Genomic DNA, 25,242 nt, shown 5'->3' with positions numbered 1-25,242 from the left:
CCTTGTTCCTTAAGTACCTTCAAGCATTTGTCTTGCAAACATTTGAGGTTTGACTGCTTTTATTCCTTTTCCTGTCTTTGACAAACCTCTTATGTAGTTTATCAACCCAAATCGGTTGTTAACTTCCTCCTGCTCTTCCCATCCCCTCCCACTCCTCCTCCCACTAATTGGAGTGAAGGACTAATGGAGTATTACTGTGAGGGACTAGGCAAGCTTCCCAAAGTGCTTACCTAAGAGGAGAGCACTTTGACTAATAGATGAGCATTAAGGCTGTGCATCCTCTTGTCCTGAGAGTGGGAGGAGGGGTCCAGGCGTACAGACCAGGGCTCCAGACATCAGCATTACTGGCTCTCTCCAGATATCCAGACTGCACAGTTAGACTATCTCTGCTCTCAGATTCACCCTTAGGGATGGGTTTCACATCTAACTTGCCCTTTGGCAACCCCCAGCCAGGTGGGTTTGACTCCCAGAAGGTGCAACACAGCCCTTTGCCAGTTATGGATATCAACTTTCCTGCTCGGGCAAAAGGCGACTTTTTCCCCGTGCTGTGTTTGTACAACACCCAGCACAGGAGGGCTCCTTCAGTCTCCCAGGGGATGTTTTGGAGTGCCTGCACCAGTACTTTGAGTATTGGATCACCCAAAGCTGCCCTGGGACAAGACACTGAGACGGCCAGAAGGAGAGCAGGATGGGTCTGTCTGGAGGCACAGAACATTTCAGGAGCTGCTGTGTACCTAGACCTCCCAGCCATGAAAGTCAAAAGAGTTTTTTTCCTAACACTCATTTGGCTTTGAAGCCCCTTATGCATTTTCCAGGGGCCATATCCAGCACTGGAGGAGGGTTGGAAGTTGTAACTATGCACAACCACAAAACCTGAACTTTGGAGATGCACTGCGATGATAGGCTGCGATGATCAATATGTGCCCCTATCCTTGCTCCTGCAATTTGGTTTCTGAACCTATGCTAGGGTGCAGTACCAATTAGATCAACCTCATGACCATCACCAACGTCATCTGCAACCTTCAAGTGTTGTGTAGCTCAATCCTCTGGACCCCTGGAGGGCATCACACTGACATTTATGCATTGTAAATGGCAGCAGAGCCCAAAAGCACCAGGAGAAAGGTCAAATGGTTCAGTAAGAGGTGGGCAGGTGTGGGCCTGCCGTGGGCCTTCAGGGAGGGTGAAAGTATTCCCAGAGGCTAAGTTTGGAGAACTAAAGCCATGATGTCTGTGAAATGTGGGTACTCAGGTTCAGCCGACTCCGGATGGCTGGGTCTGGAGACAGCATCAGGGGACAGCTTACAGCATGTTTCTGAGACCCCTTGTTTCACTAGGGAACCTGCAACTTGCTAAGTGGGTACTGGATGTGCATGTGGCCAGCCCTGCCTTTGTTTCACTGGGCTCTCCAGGTGTCTCAGATTTGTCTCTGCCACTTCCTACTGGGAGCCACCCTTAGGCTGTCTGACCTCTCAGCAATCTCACCTAGGTAAGCACTGGCCCTTTGGAAAGCTATTTTGTGTTCCTGGCTTTCCAGGAGTAGAGTGATACTACTGATTAGCAGTAGCACTATAACAGGAGAGATGGAGTGATAAACAAGATGGAGTGATGAACACAGGACGGGTTCAACTTGTCCAGCTTCACTCCCTATAGTCAGCACCTGCTGAGTCACCCAGACTTATGATATTCTTCATCAGGATGCTTCAGGAGGAAACTCTGCCAAACTGAGCCTGAGTGATGGGAAATGGCTCTGTGCATCTCATTCATCTCTTCTTACACTGGGCAAGATCATGAAACTCACAAGTGCAGACACTGATATGGGAACTGAGTTTAGGCCAGCTGCAGCATGGTTTGCAGTTTGTGTCCCTGGCTCTCAGGCTCCGGGCTTTCAAGCACTGCTACCTGACACGGTGTGTGCTGGGAGAATGAAGAATCCATCACAGCAAGAAGAGTGGTCTCAGGACAGCTGTCTATGTGAACGTGAAGATGAGGGGGTGGGATAAAACGCTCTCCTGGCACAGGGAAAGGGGTTGTCATCACCCTGGCCTCCCCATGCAAGGGGATCCTTCAATCTCTTTATGTGAGCACTGGGGAGGAGGAATATCAGAGCTCCCCATGAGCTGGACACCGCTCCCTCCCTGCCCCAGGGAAGGCACAATGAGTGGCCACAGCGCGGGGTCACTCAGCAGCGCTCCCATCAGGGAGGGAGCCTTCCTGTGCCCTGGCAAACCCCTAGTGAAAGACAATCAGGCTCGCTGTCACCGAGCTAATTCCGATGGCATAAAAGCAGTAATGAAATTCACGGCAGGATTAGCCTCTCCATCCAATGGGCCGGCGCCACAGTGACATATCGTGCTTCTTGCCCGAATGTAACACACCATCTAATTTACGTCGTGTAGCGAGCGGGAATGAAATGTTCATAAAGAATTGCTGAATCTTGTCACCTTAACTGCGGCCCCGGGCTCTGAGGCATCTGTCAGGGAGAGGAGAGAGGAGAAGGAGGCTCCTGCCTTGCAAAGCTGCGACCAGGGCTTTGGGAAAGGGGAGATGGCTGCATTAATCTTCTGGGTCTGTGCAATGGAGATGTAGCACGTGGGGATGAGGACTCCAGGCTGGAGGAGGGGGGCTGTAGAGCTTCCTTACATGTGCATGCTGTAGAGTGGTGTTAGCAACAAGAAAGGGGCTTTTAGAGCTTCCCCACCAGTAGAACAGCATGCCTGGGATGCATGAAAATAGACCTGTGGTGGCATGGAAATAAGGGGCAGCATCCTTGGAGATACATGTGCTCACAGCAGAACACAAGTTCCCAAATTCCATGTTGAGTCCCATGTGCAGGTACACACTATTTAGCAACTGCAGGTGTTCACCTGTCTGGGGAAGCGTGTGCACAATCTTTTTGCTGTGGCTTGGCAGCCCCGTTCCCCCTCCCCTGCCCAATGTTTATTTGCAGTTAATTTTCATGGATTCTAATGGCTCAGATCCTGCTAGGGGGGATTGTGCTTGCCTCTTCAGTCAGAAAGTTTGCAGAAAAAATAGCCCTTTCCTGTTGTGTTTGGAGTAATAGTGTCTTGGTGTCCAGAGGGGAGTTGGCAAGGAAACAGGGAAGTTTATTAAGAGTAAGAGATTGAATTCCACTGGGTTTAATTGGAAGTGCTTGAGCAAACAGCGGAGGGAATTGTCCAGTCCAGCTCTCTGGAAACAGCAGTACTAGCCCCAGGCTTCATGCCCATGGAGCTGACTAGTCCCAGGGCCACCTTAGCCTCTTAACTGTTGGGGAAGCTGCAGGGTCTGGCTTGCTTACTTCCTTGGGGTCATCTGTGTACTTCAGCCTTGGCTTTCTATCCCATCAGTTGCTGGGCTCCTACACAGGATCTGGAAATGCATAAGATGCAGTGTCTGGATCTGTATTTTACTTTGGAAGCTGGTTCAGGACATAAAGTGTGCAAGTGAGGCATGGTCCTTTCCTTACTGTCCTCTCCCAGTCCTCTCCCATGGAAATCTGGCGTTTCTCCCTTGATAGGGGCAGTACTGCTCCAGGCTAGGGCTCAGCAGCAGCTGGCTGGGCTGCAGGTATTGGGTATGCAATTTGCATCTGTGATATGTTTTGGAAGAGTAACCTAAACTTAAGATGCCTGCTCTGCTTTCCCATTTTAAAGCTGAAATGGAGAAAATCCATTTTTGGATCCTAATCCCCACACCATCCTACAGGGCACAGAAAAGTCTCCAAGTCAGATTCCCATGGATGAAACCATCTGCCTTCCTTGGGCTGGCCTGGATGCTGCCTGCAGAATGAGCTGCAGCACCACTGTGCCTCCCCTGTACCGATAATCACAGGTATGCAAAGCAGTACGGAAATGTGCCTTTGTGGTAGCAAAAGGAGCCAAGTGCCAGAAGTCTGATTCCCTCCTAGAAAAGCCTCTCCTTCAAGACCTTCTCCCACACCATGCTGAGTTGAAAGAGGCATCAAGTATTCTCCTTGCAGATGAAGGCAAATGGGGGCTCAGACATTTGCTTTGCCTTGAATTCAGCTGATCGCTCTGCTGAAAAATTCAAAATTAAAGAACAATAAATAATTTATTACTTTATTTACTTTATTTCAATAAATTGCTTCTCCACAAATTAAGATATATTGCTTCAAATTAAATGTTTCATTAAATCTGAGATTAAACTTTTGGGGGCTGGAGAAAGTAAGACTTTTTAATTTGGCTGGAAACATGAAAACTGCTGTTTCCCATTGCTTTAATTGCAAACTCTAGAACCAAAGTGACACACATTTTACAAAGCAGGGTTGTGCTGGTTTGGTCTCTGCTCTCACTCCTCTGGGAGATCAGTGGGTTTCTCTTTCTGGCTCTCTCACATGGCTGCAGACTTTCAGCTGCAAATCCAAATGGATCATGTCTCTAATCCCAACCAAACCTCACAAAAATGTCCTCTAATTGAAGCACTTTGTGTCTTCTAGGCTTTGCAGGGTCTTGTTTCTCCATAATCTTGTTTTTTGGGTAAAAGTGCCATAGTGGCTGGCTGTGTTTCAGCCACACTCTATGCTCTTTGTTTCAAATATATATGTTACATATACTTTTTAATAAATTCAATATTATTCAATATATATTTTAATAAATTCAATATATTAGAATAAATTCAATATTATTATTATATAAATATATATTTTTATTTTCTTTTGGTTGATGTCCTGTACTGGGACACTTAAAGGTGGGATTTCAGCCATATGCTATTTCCCAGTCTCCAAATATGTTCACCTCTAATGAACATGAGATAAAACCTCATGTCTCTGTTTTCTAGTGGTTTTATTCATGCAGAGCTCTTCTGCAGATTTTCACCAGTATGATGGCCTAGCCATAGAGTGAAGGGGACAGGCAGACTAACAAATGTGGAAATCTACACAGACTGAAATGAAGGAGTTTGTTAGTTTCCTGGGCAGTGATCCTCTGGTAGTGCACCTAGCATGATTGAATCTGCTACAGAGTGGGATCTCTGGGGCCTGCCTGGCTTCTGGATGTTCGTACCAGCTTCTGTAACTTATTAGGGACAGCTGGAGGGACTTCCAGCCAGCTCAGCACATGCCTCCATAGGAACTCATGCACCTCTGCACCAATACAGCCACTGCAGAGTATCTCAGTGCTCTGTGACAGTCTGTGCTGCTCAATATGGAAACAACCTGCACAAACACAATTGCAGGAGCAAACAATTGCTAAAGGGCTTCTATTTTTTTTTCCCAGACTCTGCAAGCAGATGGACTGTAGGTGATGTGAAACAGTGTTGGAGATATCCTCCCTTGCTTATCTAACCCCTGGTTGGAAGGCTTCAAATTACAGAAGTGTTCAAAGTAGTTGCTTGTGACTCTTTGGTGCCCTCTTTGCCCATGGCTACAGGCTCACAGCTCTGGGTTTTTCATTGTCCTGGTATCTGCTGCAGGTTTGCAAAACTGGTACCATGGTTGTCTTTCACAGGAAGGTCAGAGCAGCAAAAGGAGTGTCTGAGAGGGAGAAGGCCTTGTGATGCCTGCTCTGCTCTGAAGAGGATTGGTAGGAACCGGGGCAGAGACAAGGCTGCGTGAGTCATTTCCTAGAGGGAAATCTTTCCTGTGAGGGCCTTTTGCTTTCAAGAGAGGTGCCCCTCTTGGGACTATTTTCAAGGGCTGGGAAAATCTTGTTTTCTGAGTTCTCCCTCAGACACCAAATGACAAAGGAAAATGCCCCATGAGGAATGGAGTGCACATGAATGAGTGGGTTAACTGCATGGAGGATTCCAAACTCCTCTTCTGAGCAGTGAATGATGCTGTAGCAGCAACCTCTAAGAACTGCATGTCTGTCAGTTCCTGGAACCCAGGCCACTCTTGGACTTTTTTTGGTCCACGGCAGAGGGCAATTGCTTTTGGATCTCTGCACTGTAATGTGGCTCTGTGACATGGAGAAAGGCACAACCACTGCAGCAAGTGGGCTTTTGCCAGGAAAACTCTCTTATGTACTTACTCTGTAAGTCAAAAGTATTTACAGGAGATCTTGCTGCCTGTAACTTAAAGCTTTAGCGAAACAAATTGGAATTGCCTTCTGGAGGCCATTGTTATAAATTACAGCCCCAACATCTGTCCACAACTGCAATGTCTAGACAACCCGTCTCGGCTAGAAGAGCGAGCGAGGGGGTGCTGTGATCACAGTGGGGAGGGGAAGCAAAGGGTTTGTGCTGGGGCTTGTGCCAAGCACCCTGGCTCATGCTGCCCCTCTGCTTTTGAGCATGATGCTCAAAGCAGGGTCCATCCCAGCATGGCCAGGAGGGACTTCAGGGGCATTCAAGGTAGAGGAGAAAGTTCTGCCTTCCTCCATTGCAGATTGATGCCAGCAACAAATTTGGCCCTTGGAAGTCTTGACTCTTGTTGCCTCATTTATTGCACGTTGAAGGATGTGAGAGAAGGCAGTGCCTTCAGCCAGGCTTGTTCCTTGTTTCCTTGGCCCCTGTGCAGCACTTTCGATAAAGAGGCCAGGCCCATCAGCTGAACGATTGTATTTTTTTACAGTTCCTAGCGAAAACCTTCTCATTTATATGTAAAGTAGCCATTAGTCATAGCTCTGTTCCCTCTCACTGCCTGATGTACAATCACATTTTGCAGTGGATGAATCTTTCCACACAGCTGCTCTGCTATGAATAATCCGTTGCTGGGCCCATAAATCAGAAAAAAATCATGCACCTCCTTTGCCTGATCCTTACACAAAGTCATATATTTTACATGAGGACAAACTAAATATTCATGAGGCTTTAAAAGGCTGTTCTGACTACGAGGTACTTGTTGGGGCTGTTTTTGTTCTGTCGGGTCAGGTTTGGTGGTTTGGGTTTGTTTTTTGTCCTTGTAAGAAGAAATCTTTCTTTCCCCTTTGCCACCCTTCAGGCAGCAGCACTGAGTCCCCAGCAATGCTCCTCTGGACTCGTGCTTGCCGAAGGACTGATGAATTTGTCATTGCTGCTGTGTCAAGGACAGGCTGATGGAAGGTGCTGCAAACACCAAAGGACACATCCCAGGGGAGGTAGCAAGGCCTCAGAGAGTGAAGGAGCTTCTTTAAGGGTAAAGAGGCACCTACAGATCTGTGCTGGGGCACTGGGCTGGCTGGGATTTGGGGTGCATGTGTCCGTATGTGCCTCAGGCTGGTGCTCCTCACCGTGGCCTCTGGCAAGACCATGGAGACTGGGAATGCTGCTGGACAGTTGGTATAGTACCTGTGCAAGAATGCTGTCACCCTGAATTATTTTAATCCATATTTTAAACAAAGCACCTACAGAGTCTACGGAGAGGACTGGGACCAGGGCTTCAGCATCTTCTGCTTCCCAGTGGCCAAGTGAATCTGGTGGGAGAGCAGCACCAGGCAGCCACCAAGGTAGGATGGGAAACTGGGAAGTGAGCTCAGGTTTAATCTGCACAGGATCCCTGTAAGGATTCCAAATTCAAGATCTGCCCTGTCCAAGACCCTCTGCCTTGGCCATCCAGAGCAAGGGATGATGATGTTAGCGCAGGGAGGGCTCTCAACCCCCAGGAGGGTCTGGACATCCTGACAAGTGGGAAGACAAGAGGTTTTCCACCTTCTATTTGCTGAATTAGCAGCTCCCAATGACTGAGAGGGACCAGTCCCATCCTTCTCTGCCCCGGCCCACTTGCCCTTACAGTAGCTTTACCATTTGCGTGGTCACAAAAAAAAAGCCAGCAAAGTGTTTAGTTAATATTTCCTGAGTATAATTTTCCTGCCTCTATAGTCAACTAAACCAGCTCACTGTGCTAGCAAACAGGTTTTGGAGACAGCAGAAGGTGAGAAGAAACACATGGCTGTCAGAGACAGGAGAGAGGACGCAGCTCCCCTTTTCAGCAGCACAAGGGATACAATCAGCTCAACCCGTAAATGTTAATCTACAGCCTACACTGCTGTGGTTTCTCTGCAGACAAGCCTTTCTCTCTGGGCATCCCCTCCATACGTGCAGCCTTGCATGTCTTCTTGTACCAGGTAACGAGTACTGTCCTGCTCAGTGAGCATAATTCATACTGTGTGGTCTGGACTCCCTCCCTTTGCTCCTGCATGACTGAGTGTCCCTTTGTCCTAAAGGACCCTTTGCCCACAGGCTACAGGGAGCCATTCTGCCCTCAGTTTCCCCAGGCCACTGCACACCAAATGCCTTTAGCTGAGATGCCAGAGCCCTGGGTGAGACATGCCATTGTCAGGCTGGAAAGGCTGAGCTGATCCACTGGGATGTTTGTGCTTGCAGGGGTCCCTGTCACCTTCTCACAAGCTCCTATGCTACTGTGTGTTCAGCACTGTGAAACACAGCCCCAGAAGCAGCTGCTGCCACTGCTGCTGCCAAGTTCTTGCAGGACAAAGGGAACAACAAAAGATTCTTCCACCAGTGAACTCCCTTCTTTTCACTTCCCTTCCTTTTTGCTCCAACTTGGAAAGAATGAAGCCAAGGCACTGCCAAAGTAGAGGAAAACAAGGCCAAGCCCACACAGATGGCGACTCCACAAATTTAATTTAAAATCATCCTTTATTATTCAAAATTTAAAAATTCAGGCAATAATGCCCAAAGGAACTGCACTGATTAAAGTTCCCTAATGTTTCATGGCCAAATCTTGCTGCTTCCACCACGGGTCACTGGGACAAGAATGGAAACCCCTCTGGAGTGCAGAGAAAGGTAGGGCTGTACCTGCTGTAGATCTCTTAACCACTTACTTACTGACCCAATCAGCTTCACTTGAAGCAAAGCACCAGCTGTTCCTTACCCAATTAATGGCTGCCACAGCAAATTAACATGGCGTTACACCAGGCGTGGATGTGGTCCGCAGAGTCTGGAATGCACAGAGCAATATGCTAGTGCAAAAATAATCACAGCAATATCTTTACTGTTAGGTAGCATCCTTCATCTGGAAGGATGGTGAGGCCCCTGAGCACTATATGGGCTCGTTTCAGTGCTCTGCAGCGAGGGGGTGGAGGGCAGGGAGGGGGAGTATGGTTGCTGTTTCAAGGAAAAGTAAAGAGGAGCTGGTCAGGGCAGCCCTACTGTGGCAGAGACAGCAATGACTACATGTCCAGGTCCTGCAATTCAAACAAATAATTGTTTGTTTGGTTGTAAATGTGCTGAAGTGTGCCTTCTCCCTTCCTTATGCACCACAGACCTCTCCAATTGGTCTCTTTGCCTGCTGTGCGATGTGACACCTTGATGGTGTCACAGCTTGGTGTGCTGACCATTGTCTCCTCTGGTCACAGAGGACTCAGCAAGCTGGTGGGTGCAGAGCTGGCCATTCAGCTGCAGGGAGCATCCCACAGTGGGAAGGAGCCACAAGGTCAGGCTGCAGATGCAGAGATCCAGGTGAAGTTCCCACAGGGTGTAACTCCATGCTCAGTGCTGCTGGGCCAAATGCTGTTTCTCTGAGTCCTTCCTCAGTCACTCTGTGCTGTGGTGGAGGCTCCTGCCCTGTCCCTCTGCAGTGGTTCTGCATTGTGGGGTCCTGATGGCAGTGTGGCAGAATAACCAAGCCATGACCTTACACCACCAAGTTTAAGTCCAGCACCTAAACATTCATTCGTTTTGGCTCCAGAGAGTTCAGGGACATTAATCCCCTGTAAGTTACAGTTCAGACAGATCAATCAGCCTGGAGGGCTTTGGGACACTGGTGTCTAATGCTGAAGCATTACACTTTCCAATTTTCCAACAATTAGGCCGGCATCAGATATTATTGACAAATAAACCATGCAATCAAAGCCCTGAGCCTGCCACGCTGCTACCAGGAGGATCCATTTCCAACCCAAGCCAGCTGCAGGATGCCTGGAGGAAGGAGACATGGCAGAGCCCTGCCTCAAGCACCAGCAGTCCCTGCTTGCCTTCAGTGCTGTTACAGGAGCCCTCCCTTTGTAATTACAGGATTCCCTCATTATAATTACTGTTATTTATATAATCGTGGCGAGTGTTTTCAGTGCTGTCAGCAGTCTGGAAAGTGCCCAGCCCCACTAGAGCCATTTCAGGCATTTCACTGCTCAGTGCCTGGGCTCAAAGGATGAGGGCCAGGAGCATGGCTGGGTCGGTCCAAGAATGGCAGCCTCTGCTCCTGGTGACATGGAAGCTCTGTTTGGGAGACTTCTATGACATGGGACTGCAGAGGGAGAACACCAGGTTATCTCTTCCTCCTTCTCTTAGCCCACTGCTCTGGAAATGTAGATGATGCCAGCATCACACCCTGCAAAGGCTGACACTCCCTGACATTCCCTGTCACCTCTGCTGGGTCACTGGCTGCAGCAGCCACGCCTGGCGCTGGACCATGAGGCACCACCTAGTCACAAGGCCCTGGGAGGAATCCAGTAATGGGCACATTCTCTGCAGCCTCTGCTTTCCCTCTAATCATCCTGCCCGAAAATCTGGAGGAGATGGAGTGTTTAGAGAAAATGAGGGAAGGCACTATGACTCAGGAGATACAGGTTTTGTACCTGCCTGAAGCTTCACTTTTGTTCCTGTGTCAAACAAGGGAATGAAAACAATGGGTTTGAGCTGCATATGGGCAAGCAAGTGCTGATGTTTGTGGCTGGCTTGTTTGCATTTAAATAGGAAGAAATTCAGAGTATCTCACTTAAAATGCAGAGCCAAATATATAAATGCTGCAAGGAAAAGAACCCGAGTGTTTTACTAGGTGACAAACTGGCTAGAAATCAGTGTTGTGTTTGCTATAGAGAAGTAAAAACTTATCAGGGTCTTATAGTTGGTATTAAAACTACAGGAAGCAATTCCTCTCTGCTGCTCCATATAAGGCAGCTTCAGTTTTTGGGCACTGTGAAAAAAGTAGAAAAACTGGAGAGAAATGAGACAAATTTAATAGAGAGGAGAATTAGAAACAATAGCTGCCACATGAGCTGGTTTGCAGGGTGTGCAACAGAGAAACAGAGGAGATATGGTAAATATTCTTCTGTCTATACGCAGCTGCTAGTCAAAGAATGCTGATCAATTCTTTTTTCTTTGTTGCTTAGTACAGCAAAGAAAACTCGGTCCAAATTTCAGGGAAAATTGATCTAGAAACATTATTAGAAAAAGGGCACCAAAGCACGGGGGGCTTTTTATGTACAGAACGGCCTCAAACAAACATCTCTAAGTAATGATGTCAGCCTACTCGATCCACTCCACTGATGCAAATTGCCCTGTTTCGCATCCTCTGCAGACCGTCGGTAATTTTTCCCCAGATATGTCTGGCCCCCAGAGCAGGGGCTCAGTTTAGGGTTCCCAGCAGCAATGCACTCCAACACGGAGCGCAGCCGGAGCAAAGCGCGGCAGCAGCCGAGACCTCCTGGGGGCATTGGAGAGCGCGGGGCCGTGACTCAGGAGGCAGCCGTACCTTCCACCCCGGGAGGGTCTGGCGCTGGAACTGCCCACACGGCACCTGCAGGACGCGCCTCCTCACCGCCCTCCTTCTCCCGCCCCGAGCGGCCTCGTCCATCCCATCCCGACCCGCACCTCGCACCCTGACACGTTACTACAACCCCCGTCGGCCCCTGCACTGCACACACCGCATGCGCCAGCCGGCTCCCAGCGTGCCCCCAGGTCCGGACTCTGCCGGGATTTGTAGTTTTATCCGGCAGGTCGGACCTTTGCCAGGAACGTGGCCGGGGACTCCATTTCCCGTGGGCCTGCGGAACGGCGCCTGCGCCGTGCGGGCAGCGGGGCGAGGTGGGGGGGCGCGGGGCACGCAGGTTCCCGTCTGCGCTGGCTGCGGCCTTCACTGAGCGGGGGGGCGGCCCCGGCCCGGCCCCGCAGGACGATGGACCCGGCCGAGGCCGTCCTGCAGGAGAAGGCGCTCAAGTTCATGGTGAGGGCCGCGGGGTTGGCCAAGGTGGCGCGGGAGGGTGGGCACCTCTGTCTATGGAGGGCTGCGGGGGGGCGAGATGGAGCGGGGGCAGTGGGAAGGGGAGCCGGGCCTCGGGGCCGAGCCGGGCCGGAGGGCGCTGGGCTGGCGGGCGGGGGAAGGCGGTGAGCGGGGCCCGGGGAGGGGGCGCCCTGCCTGCGGGGCGGGCAGTGAGCAGGGTCCCCAGATCCGGGCACAGGGAGCTTTGGGAGGAGGGGGAGGCGGCTGCAGGTGCCACCTGGGAGCGGGAGAAGTTAAACTGGAGTGAGGTAGGACCTGGCAGAGGGGCCCACGGGCCCCGGCAGGCTTTGCGCATGTAATTCTTGCATTTTTTCTTAATTGTGCACCTTAGACTATCCTGCTGTGCTGCTCACCATCCCTCTGTAATTTTGTTTTTCCTCTCATTCTGCTGCAAGACCTCTAAATACTGGCACTTGAGTGTTTCACTTGATGCTGCAGCAGCATACCACTGATAGGGACTGCGGGGAGCATGTACATTATTTAGGTTTTGAGTTGGCCTTTGGTACGGAAAACAGCACATGCATCCAAGATCTTCAAATATGGCTAATCTCCATAGATTTGAGGCGTTGTGCACTTAAACTGTAACTTCATTCTTTTTTTTTTTTCTTCCTTGTTGGTATTTCTAAGCATTTTGGCCAAAAATGTGAAATTTAGAAATGAAAACAAAGTGTTGCCAACTAAATTGAATGTAAATTTCAGGTGCCCCAAACTGTTCTTCCCCTAAGGGTATAATTTTAATGACAGGCAACACTTGCTAAAAGTTTGTTTTGGGTTATTGCTTCTAGTGGCACAGAATTAAACTTGAGCTCATCGGGAAGAAGGAATGCTATTAAATCTTCAGAACATATGCCCAAAATGAAATTGAGGAAACATTAGCTGCAAATTTTAATTTCTAATTGAGCTTTGATACACTTGTTTGGCTTTTGGTTTTAAATCTGGAAGAACTTGTTTCTCTCTTGGGACTTTCTGATCTGTTTGCTAGTAGTCTCCAAGTTTGCCAGATTCATAGTCTCAGCTAGGTGAAGTGGAAAAACGTATGGGCACCTAAATCAGCAAGATAGCAATTAGTAATAATGAATGGCCATCTTTGGTGTGGGATTGGCCAAAGGAGTGTCCCAGATCCTGCTGCCCTTGTGTTTGGCCAAGCTTGGTAATTACAACCTGCCTCTAGATAGTGAGTTTCACATCCCGAAAAGTTTCTGCTGAAACATTCTTGTCTGCTGCCAGGCAGCATTGTGAACATGCTATGCTGACTTCTCATACATTACTTTTTTCACCCCCTGTGCTAAGATTCTCATTCAAGGGCTTAGTCCAGGTGGTTTGTGATTGTCTGTAAGATTGGGCCTGGAAGCTGAGGGAATCCCTGCCCATCCTGCAGCTGGCAGGATGATGATGGACTCCAGCAATAGATGGTATAGATGGACAACAATAGATATTGATGGACTCCAACAACAGAGCTCCCTGACACTGGGGAGAGGCCTGCCCATGAGAGGAAGCTGCTCTTCTGGGATCTGCATCTCTTAAGAGCACCAGATAAAGGGAAGAATTATCAAGACCAGACTGCACTGAGAGCTAAAAGCTAACCCGCCTTCTTTCATGTTTTATTAAAGTGACTCTTGTATGCAAAATGCTTGTAAAACCTGCAGTGAAAGATGTGGCTTCCCTCTGTCCACTCTGAACTTTTTAGGGTTTTTTGCTTGCAGGTTGAGAGGAGAGGGAGCAAAGGTTTTGTTAAGCACATCCCAGGCTTTTGCTTTAGTGTGCGTCAGTCCAGAACGTGGCTCCTCCACGTTCTGAGGAGGTGATGTGTTGATGAGTGCTGATGAGCTGAAGTGTTTGTTAGGCCTGGGGGGTCTGCTGGTGTTCCTGGCAGGGTGGCACAGATGGATACATCAGGATACATGGGGAATCAGTTACAAGTATCATCCTGGCCCTCCCTGGAAATGTCTTTTCTGGGCCTGCAGCACTCAGGCGCTGCAGCAGTGGCACTGGTGCAGTTATCCACACAGAGGTAGCAGATCAGCTAATGCTGAATCATTCACCCTGGATTACCTTGTCCATCAGAGTGTGTGGTATGCTTCATTTGCATCTTCTTATTAGGTGGCTCAGAGTTTGGCTAGAGGTGGGCTTTGCTATTAAATATTGATTTTCCTGAGAGCTTCCCAAGGAGCAATGTAGGTAAATATTCAAATACATTTTAGAGGGATGAGGCCTATTATCAAAGGCAGGAGACAGTTTTGATTTTGATATGTATTTGGGATAGGTTTCATTTCATATTGAAAAGCAGCCCTCTAGGTGGTAGTTTGTTTATGCTTCTCTAGAAAATAATATGTTTTTTCCACTTAAAAATGTCAGGGCTTAATTTTTGACGTTGACTTTGGGCAGCCCTTTTGAATCACAAGGTACCAGGCAAGATGGACCTGGTGATTTGATTTTTATTTTAATGTCCAACTCTAGCAGAAAAAGTTCATGGGAAAGTTTCATCCAATGCTAATAGTATGAATGAAATTATTTTTCTTTAAAGCATCTATATTTGGTGTTTTGAAAGACAAACAGTACTCTGTTGTTTTTCTGTCTGCTCATGTCTGTGCAACTTTTAGATGGAGCAGAAGGCAGCTGCCTTCTCACTGGCTGCTGTTGGCTGGATTGCTTGCCAGTGAAGCAGTATTAAATGCAGTATTGCATTTAACTGATATCTGCTACAGTTTCCTGGTTATCTGTTCTCAGGTACAATATGTATAATCTAATATTTTAAGGCTTAAGTAATTTATTTCATTTGCTTACTCAGTTTATCTCTATGTCTTAATAAGACCTAATTTATTCCAGATATTAAATTGCTGTGTATTAACACCACACAATACCAAGCAACTGCTCACAAGGGAAGACTGTTTTTGCTGGTGAATGAGAGTCTTGTATCATGTCTTCTGCACATCATCTTTCAAAAGTTTTGTTGGTGTTTTTAGTTTTGGTTTTATTTTTTGAATGAAAGATGGTTCCTAGGTTAAAAGATGATCTTTAAAATTAAATAGTCCAGTGTTCTGCAGCTGCAGCAAGGATTTTACCAGAGTGGAACCCATCTTAGTTCACTTCAGCCTCTTTTATTTTTTGTACAGTCCTGCTGATGCAAGTACACTCTTTACAAAGTACAGTGTATAAGAAACTGATGCACAAGCTGAAGAGAGAGGGGAATGTGCCCATTAACCTAAAAAAATGCACCCAAAAGTTCCACCCAAAACCCCCTGCCATAGACAGCTCTGCTTTTATACATTCAGGAATATGGGATTCCCATAGTCAGTCATTTACAAAAGAACAAGAAATCGAGGTGCTCTATAAGTAACTTTCAAGTTTGAATAAGTGTTTGAAACAGTAGATACAGTGCTGAAAGTATGAGTGTGATAGGCTCAACTGAGACTTTGATTAAATGTCATATAAAGTAAACTACATAAGCCTGCATAGAATAGTAGATATTTTTTCAAAGTAGCTTCAAATGGTTCTGTTAAGTATACGAATGTTCTGATGATTATCTTTTTAATTAAAATGAGAAATCTTTGTTTAAAGTGGCATTCTTTTTTACGGCCTGTTACAGTCTCTGTAACAATCATTTCTTAAGTCTGAACGTTTTTAATTCCAGGAATCCATTTATATAAAACTATGTTTAGACTTAATTAAGGAACGATTCTTACAAAGCTTGTAAATAGCCAAGAAAAAAGGGACAGAAAATAAAACTGACATTCACACTTAACAGAATGATTGTTACAAGGTATGTAATATGCTATAAAAATACAATAAAGCCCTTTTTATAAGAGTTCATATTTTTTGTTCCTCATTTTGAAAGGTATTTAAGAAAAATATCAAAGCTCTTTGAAGCGACATCTGTTTTCTTGAATGGACTAGTGACAACTTCAGTTGTGTTTAATTGGCAGGGCTTGGAACAGACCTGACCAGTTTGGGGTCCCATGTAGGACCATTTGAGAGGCAAAAACCTGATACTTAACAGACTTAACTTTCTCAGGCTATATGAATTAATTAATTTGCAATAATTTACCTAATTTCCTGGCTCATGAATAGGAAGAAGTCAGCCTGAGTGTTCTTTGTGGTTTTTTTCAGTTTCACCCCCAAAATACCATTTTCCTTTTGGTTTTGGATGGTCAGATTCTAGGAGTTGCTGATGGGCTTTCCAGTTTCACAGGAGAACCAGAGCCTTCTGGTTGTGTTTTAAGATTCATCTGTGGGTTGTTTTTTGGTTGTGGTCTTTTTCTTAGGGGGAGTTTTTTTGGTGATTGTCTTTTTTTTTTTTTGGTTGTGAGTTATTTGTTTTTAATGAGGGAAAACTCTGAAGTTCATTAATTTTTCTATTTGCATGTTTGTAGGAGCTCCCACATAACTGGCAGGTAATGTAGCAAAGAATAGTCAGTGTAATGGAAGGCTGAAAGGTAGGGAAGTTGGAAAATTTTTTCCTGCTGTGTGCATGTTTATGTATGGAACAGATGGACAAAGGCTTATACTTTAAAAGAGGCTCTGCTTGAACTGAACCCAAGTCATTCAACCCAGTGTCAATAGGACCAGAATTTTTAAGACCTGTTATTTGTTAGCTATTTTAAAAAAAATCTTCTGAGAACTTAGCAGTCTTCCCAGTAACATATTTGTGTCAGGGACATTGTGGCAGAGAACCCTGGGGATCCAAAGCAAGGAAGTCATGAAAGCAGTGAGAATAATTTTGTAAGCTAGGATAGCAGAGCATTGCCTCTTAAATGTGGGGCTGCAAATCCTGCTTGAATATTACACATGCACTTCTCAGTTTTCCCAATGGTACTGTAATAGCATCCTGGTTTTTTGGGTGTTTGTTGGCACTAGTATATTGTATGGAAAACAGTGGTTAATTTTCTTCTACCCCAAACTTCTTGCTGTAGATTTTTCTGCCCTTGGTGCAGGCCTTTGGTACTTCAGTAACTTCACCCTCCCTTCCCTGGTAATGTTTCATTTCAGCCACTTTGCTCCATTAAATGTATGCAATTAGAAAAGCAAATGGCAAATTTGCTATCGCATCACTGAAGTATTTAGTTTCATAGACTTAAAAAGCCAAATTTGTTGCACCATGCTCTCCTCACTGTAATATGTACTATAAACATCAGAGAGAATAGACTGACCTTAATATTTGCTTCTCAGCCTAAATCGCCGCCTTGCAGCAGTTATTTCCCACTGAATAAAAAGTTTAATTTCACGCCCTGATTAGTGCTAGTATGTGCAGGTGGATATTTATTTTATGCAGCTAAACTAATCTGCCTTGGCAAATTATTTGCCAGTCAGCAGAGCTATAATTCCTCTTGAGTATTTGGTACTAAATTATCATTCTCATTAGTGAGAGAAAGCAGATTTCGTTCTAACCACCAAGTTTGGTTAGGCAAAGGACTTCCTAAGTAGCCTTTGGAAGATACAAGACGTGCAGTGGCCTCAACATTGTCAGTATCCTAAAGTGGTTTGTGATATACAAAAAGGTGATGAGGATTTTATAGGAAAAAAAATTATTCTATGGTTGTGTGTCATGTCTGGAGATAAGGTAGGAATGTACAGTGTTCAGAGATCACCTCTTTAAGAGGTGCCTAATGAAGAAAAAATTCAAATTATCATCTTTAGCTGGCCATGGAAATACTCCAAGCTCTGATGTCTGGGCCATAAATGAGATGAAATATAAAGTTATGTTTTCTTCTTTATTTTCAGTGCTAGTGGCTTCTGAGGTAGCAGAAATAATGACTTGACACAAAAAGTTAAATGGTTTAGGAAACTTCCTGGTCTGGTCTCTTTCTTCACACTCTAAAAACATTTAAAGTGGGGATCAGAAAGTATTTCCTGACATACAAATATTGAGTGGATATGTTTGTCAAGTGAATGTGTTCATCCATTGTTTTGTTTTCTATGAATTTTACTGTTTTGATAGTTTGTTTGCATTATAAAACATGTTAATGAAAGATACTTATTTTCTGTTACAAGAAGGGTAATTTATATCTGGAAATAAGAATTCTCACTAAGTGGGATGCCTTCACATAATACTAACTTTTTTCATCTGTATGGGTTGTCATGTATTCTTGTCATATTCATTTTCTCGCTGATTACTGCAACAGTACTTAGGGTCACATTTAAGACCAGCAAAACCAGCAAGCTGAACAACTTGATTTTTTGTATAAAAATTTTCCTGCTAAATTCATCAATGCAGATGGAATAGGCTATTTTCTCACTTCCTTGTCTGCTTGTATTGCATCATCTTCAACTCCATGCATTTGTGTAATATTTAACTGTCCTTAATAGCAAGCTTAACTGGTATTTCCAGTACTGAGTGTTTTCTTCAGTCTTCCTCATTTCTTCCTTACAATTCAGGAATGCTCAACAAGATTTATTCTGCATACATCTTAAGTGATTTTGCACAGAAGGGCTGAATCCACTGTGTGTTCAGCTGTGGAAGCTGGAAATTATTTGTAGCATAGCAGCGTCCAGTGGCTGCAGCTAAAGAGTTAGTGCTCAAAATACAATTAATAAGCAATCAAACATGAAGCTGTTTCCCTGACAGGGTACTGATTAGTGCTGTGAAAAACTTCTTGATACCACAGAAATGATTGAAAATAAACATCCTGGGAGTTGCATTAAACATTTCCTGCTTATTAAACAACAGAGCTTCCTAATGACAGTTTTTCTGAGGTGCTGGGGAGCTCTGGTGTTGGACAAATGCTACCCCTGCTTGCAGAAAGAGAAAGCTGAAGCTCAGAAATTTGCCAGGGTTCATGGGCTGGAGGAATTTGTGTAGGGTGATATGGTACACTGATAATAGGAGGCAGAATACAAAGAAACCAGTTCTTCTAATAGCTACCCTTGTGCTTCTGACCATGTTTTGGTTAATTTTACAATTGGCTAGCCACCTGTTAAGATAACCCATTTTATCATTAAACAAAATTAATTTTAAAAATGGCTTGAAACTGTCTGATTTTAATGGGATCTGAATATTCTTAGTTTTAATCTGCCTCATGAGGCTTGTCTTTCTTCTGGGAAGTACATTGTTACATCATTAAAATATCATCCCCTACTGAGAGAGAAATCGGTCCCATTCACTAAATGGCAATGCAGAAGCAATGACAAGTATTTCTAAAAACTGCATTAAAATTCATTTTTTTCTCTTCGATGTGCAAGTTCCGTGGTCCCATTAAGCAATGGGTGCTCAGCCTATTTGCTGCTGTGCATGCACAGCCAGATTTGTTAGCTGGGGTGGCAGAAGGGTTCAGAAGCAGACACGATGACTTATAGTTTTAAATTATTTCACTTTTCCACAATGATTTTGCTTGGAAACAAATGATTGATCATAATTTTGTTCTCTCTAGCTACTTCTGGTCTTCCTTTGTACTAAAAATTGAGAAAGATCTGATTTAATTTTCCTTCCCCCACTGCTAAAACAGGGTCTTGTGCAGTCATTTTGATGAGAGCAGCGGAAAGGAGAGAATGAGGAAGAATGGGAAAGCTCAGCAGGGGCCCTTTCTAGTCTTCTTGAGGGAAGGACAGAAGTGTTTCCAGTCTGTGGGCAGGAGACATGCAGCCTCTTGGCAGAATCCATTGGAGTAACCAGTTTGGACTAGAAGCAGCAAAAAGGCATAATGCTGGTTTAATTTGCTTCTTCCCATGGTGAGAAGGGAAAGGTTGCAGGGGCATTCTACAAAGGAATGAAGTTCTTAAGTACTGTTTTGTGTTAGCAGAGCAATAATAAGTGTGTTTTTTTAACAGTAGTCTAGATGGACTTATCTTCTTCAGAAGCACCTGAAGAAGATGGTAGAGAGGGAATTTGGATAACACCAGCCAATGCAGAGCTCTGCTGTGAATTTTGTCAGCTGGCTTTGTGCCCTGGATGGGATTTTTCCATTTGTAGGAATACTCGCTCATGATATTTCCATCTTAGGGCATAGTTATTCTTACAGAATTGTAAGAATTTTTCCCAAATGTAGTGGGATGGATGAAACACTGTAGAGAAAGGTGATGGCAGTCTTTGCTTGGATGCTAATCAGGACTGGACTGTCTGCTGACTAGAAAAAAGCCTGAATGTTTCCATGCTTGCCCATACAGGAACCAGAACAGTCTCTAGTTGTTTCTGAGAAAAATGGTCCATCATGAAAGTCTGTCATACAATGTAGTCAGTCTCCCTCTCTACACACATCATCTGTAATTTATTGTGAGAGCAATACAGAATGGAGCAGTGTTTATGTGGGAGTTGCTTTTAGTTTATGGACAGTTGGCCTTGAATCCTGTCCATTAGGAAGATGTTGGCGATTCTCCAGAGGGGTTGTTCACTGGGACTGCTCAATGCCCTTAATTCCTCTTTGCCAAAACTGCCAGTGTGATTGAGAAATGCAGCCAGCTATCATTCATCTCCTGCAAATTAGAACAATGAGAAGGAAATGTAGTCTCAAGAAATGACGGATTGATCTTGTTTTAGAAGATGAGTCTTAGAGGCATCTCAACAGAAAGAAATCCAAATAATGTTAACAGCCTCTTCAAACATGACAGAAGGTGTTTTCTGTTGCTAATGTATTCAAAAGGAGAAAAATCTGGTTCCCTATTATTTTTGTAACTTTTTCTTTTTTATTTTTCCTTCTCTTGACTCCGATGACTCCAGTGAAGTGTATTGCTCTACTACTTTGTTACAGCTGTTGTTATAAGCAAGCATAAATACCCTGCAAGTTTTTTACTGACAAGAAAATATTCCTGTAATGTCCTGACCTTAACATAAGAATTGAAGTGGGGACGATAAAGGGCCCATCAGTGAGAAGACACATGTCAGTGTTGGACTGCAGTAGGTCTTGTGGAGCATGGGTTCAACCAAAGTCCTCTCTAAAGCTTTCACAAACTACTGAAAGCAGTTGCTAACTGGAATTCTCTTTGTTATGGTATTGCAGAGCTAATCCAAATTTGACTGCTTTGAAAGTCAGAATCCTAGCTCTTATTTTCCTGCTTAACTCCATTCATGGCTAATTCATTCTCATTAGTTCATAGGCCAGTGTCCTTGAGCTTAACCAGCTCTCCTTGTTCCCCTGTGTTCATCTGCAGATTCTTGTGGGGGGCAATCATATTCTGCTCTGAGCTGGATCTGGTCAGACTAAACCAGCATTCTTTAATTTATTTTTCCTTCTGTTGTAAAACATTTCCTGGAGCTTTTGATCATCTTAGTAGACCTTTTTAAACAGCTGCAAAATTTGATTAGTGTCCCTGAAACACAAATGATCAGAGCTATGCAGAACATTCCAGGAAATATTTTATGGATTCCTTGTGCTAAAGCAGTGATCCTAATTCCTCTCTTCTGGGAAGTTTTTACTTTATACACTATCCTGTAATAGTATTTGCCATTTATTTCTGTGGCCACATCTTATGGGTGAACCATCATTATCTAATGAGTTACATATCCCAGGGCCTCTTTGCCTCTTCTCAGTTACCGAGTTCCTAGTTTATAGTGGAAATAATTTTTTATTTATATGTATCATGTGTCAGTTCTGTTACCAAATCTTCAGGATTCTTTGTCCTATATATGTATGATGTCTCTTTAATTTCATTAGCACATTGGTAATTCTTGAGTATTTTAGCCATTACTGTGAATATTTAACATTTATTTCAAAAATAATAATAGATTTCAACAAGGGTCATTCTCTGCACAGCTTAATGGTTCCTTTTTCAAAATTGCCTGTGATACTCTACAATTTTTAGTTTCTTAGCCTCCTTATAACTCCTGTATTAATCCTAATCCTCTTAATTTTAACTAGTAACTTCCTACATGTCATCTATCAAATGCTTAACTACTTCTGATTTGTCTGGACTTCAGTGATCTTCTTAAAGAAGAAGATTGGGTTAGTCTAGCACTAATTCTCATTTGTTCTAAATAGGGAGTAGATTTACTTAGCCTCCCATGGTGACTGTTTCATTTTGGCAATAGTTAGCAGTACTCAGTCTCAGTAGATGCCCTTTCTTGGGAGACATACTGTTTGTGTTTTGACTTTGGTTTTTTTCTTTTTTGGCCAGCCATTTCTGCAACATTTTAGGTTCACTCTGGTTAGAATTACAGATGGTTCTGTGTGAGGATGCTACCAGGGGCTGCCCATTAGGTGTCTTCAGCTGCTGCTGTTGCCCCTGCTTCATTCTGGCATTGTTGTCCTCCAAGACAGCAGGTGATGCTTTGGTGCTTCTTGGTTGAAGGAGGAGTTTGCTCTAGTTAAGCCAAGCCAAGGAATATTTGCATCCTATGCCAGGAATTGAGAACTGTCGTGGAGCTGAACTTGGCACAGGGTATTTACATAAGGAGAAGAATTTAATATATTTTGGTACAATTTTGAGTCAATTAGTTACAGATTCCAAGTTACTTCTGATGGGTAAAAAGGCCCTGCATTGTAATTGTAGCTGAGTGCTTTGTAAGGGAGATGTATTTGGACAGAATGGCCATTCCTGCAAAGAGGAAATGTTTTGGTTACTTTATTGCACAGGAAATGTTTGGCTAGTGCTGGAGCCTGCTCAGAAGACAAGAGCTCAGTAGCTAAGCAGAAAATGTGGTGGAGTGCTGAAGTGTGCTCTCCAAAGTGTCTTGTTCTCTTTAGAAAAAAAAAATGGTATTCCTTTTACAAATTCATCTGCTTAATGTGTGAACCACAGATTTCCTCCTAGAATAGTTGGTACAGACCTGTAACCCATCTCCTGCATGCTTTCTTGGCTGTTACCTAAAATTCAGGAGGAGATTGGGAAGGTGAAAGTTAATATGTAGGTTCTTAGGCTGATTATGGGAGATTGTCATCTTCCAAACTCAATTTGGTTTGCCTTGGCAGTATTTTTTTTAAGTACAGGACTTTCTATTCTTGATGCACTGAATTTTAGTGAAAAATTAGAATCCAGGTGAGGTCTCTGATTTTCCTAAGGAGCAGCTTCATTTTGTTGATCTCTGGACTAGCTTCCAGCTGCCGTTTTTTACATAAAAGCTTGCACTGTGAATGTCAGTGTTCCTGTTGGATACTCACCTGGCACAAAGTCAGGAAGTAGCATGAGAAATGGTCTTCACAGATCTTGCAGTCTTGAACGAGGCTGGATATAGCACTTAAATTTCATACTTAAAGTGTCAAATGGTTGTGAAATCAAGCCTGGGCACAAAGAGAATCTCCACACTGCTAGAGTAAGCATGTTTGTGGATCTTGCTGTTATTTGTTCAGAGATTAATGGAGTGCTGTCATGGGTCTCCATTTGGTTTTCAATGCCTTAGCTTAGTATTCTTGTGAGCCCTAAAGAAGGTATCCAGGTGTTTCGTGTTACAGAAGTAGTTTACCTGGTTGCTGCTGCTCTTGAAGGATATAAAAATCCCTTGCATCTATTTATCTGTCAAGTTGTATAAATAGACCCTCTCCAGTGGGAGTTGGTTTTGAGCAGATCTCAGTCGAGGAGCTCAGGCAGGTTCATTAAAGAGCTGGAGTAGCCATGTTCACCACGTGCAGTGAACTCATTAAGTTCCCAGGCAGTCAGAACCTACTGTTTGAGAGTGCTGTGTCCTTCTGAAGGAGCTTGTATCAAACTGTGAGACCTGACAGTCAGCTGACTCAGTGTTTGTTCCTTCTTTCTACAAAATCTCACAAAGGACACGCTTAAATATTGGCAGCTTAAGCTTTTAGGATCAGATAGCTCATGCTATCTGTTTTTCTCCTAATAATAATGAAAGATTTTGAAATTGTGTGTTTGGTTTTGTTGAATTGGAGTCCACAGATCTACCTCTGCTTTATTGTGAGTATTGCTTTGGGCAGTAGAGTCAGGGATCTGTTTGGGCCGTGAAGTTGTATCTTCTGTAATAGGAATTCAGTTTATTGCTGTAATGGATGCAAGCTCATTACAAGTTCCAGGCCACAGGGGATACTTTCCTTTGCTGTGGAAGTCATCTCAACTGGACAATCTTCAGTGCAACTGGCCATGCCCTTCCATGTCAGTGACTGACAGATCTAATTCTGCTTTTGTAGCCGACAGCCTGTTAGTTAATGGAGTCCTGAATATTGTTACTCAGAGGCAACCTTCAGAGTATTAAAATGCATTATTCTTGTTCCTCACTTGATATTTATCAAACAAGGTGTTATAACTAATGAATTCAATGCTATTGTCAAATAAATACTGTGTGTAGATCATGACTTATAAGAAATGGTAATATAAGTAGCTTCATTATTGCTTTGCAGTGATGGAGAGAGATGGGTTTAGTTTACTTGTTTAAATTCTATGTGATGGAAACCCAGAGTGAATGTCTTCTCTGAGGGAACAGCAAGCATTATGGGTGATATGATCAGATTAATAAGATCCTTAGTACATATATATTTCATATAGGTCTCAATTTTCCCCCTCCCTTATTTCTTCTTACATGGAAGCGGATGAAATGGAGAAGCAGCAGTACTGCCTTGGAAGTACCATAGTAGGTTTCCTTTTATAATTATCATTCTTGACATACTTATCCTTTCTTATGGAAGTGAAGATGCAGATATTTAAGAACCTTTCTTGCACAAAAAAGCCCAATTTCCGCTCAGTACTTAATTAGCACTTGTTTATGACACAGCATCTGATTTGATTTTCGAAACAAATTGCACAGTAAAGAGGCTGATATTTAAACTGTATAGTAACCACAGCTCCAGCTGTGACTCAAATCTTGTAAGCCTTCAGGGGTTGTGTTTAGGCTTAGAAAATAGGAACTCAGGCCTGTAATTAAATGTCCTCTGAAAATCAGCCTTGGTAGAGAGTGGAGAGGGTACCACTGAATTTTAAATTACTGACTTGTTCTCAAGAATCATTCTCTTGTTCTGGGCCTTGCTAGGGACTGCAGAAATCAAATGGATTAAAAATGGAAGAGTAGATTACTAAAGGAAAAATAGTCAGGGGTTGCAGACAAAGAGATGAGCAAAGTAAGCTATTTTGGCTCCCCAGTTTGTAGACAGATGCAATATATATAATTTTAATACATGGCTAACGTATAGAAAACAAGTTCTGTGGACACCAGAAAGACTAGAGAGAGAGTTAAGATTTCGTACACAATAAAATCGCATTTCAGAACTGTGAGTGAGGTGCTGATGGCTGTGGAATAAGCCATCTGGGATAATGGAAGGCTCATTTTCAAAGCAAGGCCTCAATAATAAACATTCATGTCTTGGAAAAGGAAGTAGACTAGGTTATATTACAAATTAGCCACTCACCTAAATAAAAATGTGAAATATTCACAAAATAGCTTGATATAAATTAGCAGTTACAGTTTAGTTAGTTTTCAGAGTTACTTTTTGAGGAAAGCAATCACTGTTGATGCTATTGAAAAAGAGAGAAAAATTCCC

At 44.1% G+C, this 25,242-nt stretch overlaps 1 protein-coding gene across 1 annotated transcript in view; it reads left to right on the top strand.

The window, feature by feature from the left end:
* The first annotated feature begins 11,525 nt into the window (after positions 1 to 11,525).
* Positions 11,526 to 25,242, top strand: part of BTRC (beta-transducin repeat containing E3 ubiquitin protein ligase) — a 120,593-nt gene continuing 106,876 nt past the window's right edge. The window contains 3 exon segments of the mRNA XM_074545118.1: positions 11,526 to 11,663; positions 11,665 to 11,836; positions 24,295 to 24,338. Of these exon segments, the coding sequence (XP_074401219.1) occupies positions 11,541 to 11,663; positions 11,665 to 11,836; positions 24,295 to 24,338 (339 nt within the window). The 5' untranslated portion in view covers positions 11,526 to 11,540.

This window comes from Zonotrichia albicollis, chromosome 7 (genome assembly GCF_047830755.1).
Source record: "Zonotrichia albicollis isolate bZonAlb1 chromosome 7, bZonAlb1.hap1, whole genome shotgun sequence".
NCBI lineage: Eukaryota > Metazoa > Chordata > Aves > Passeriformes > Passerellidae > Zonotrichia > Zonotrichia albicollis.
Note: the sequence above shows the minus strand (reverse complement) of the source record. Positions and strands in the feature narration are given on the sequence as shown.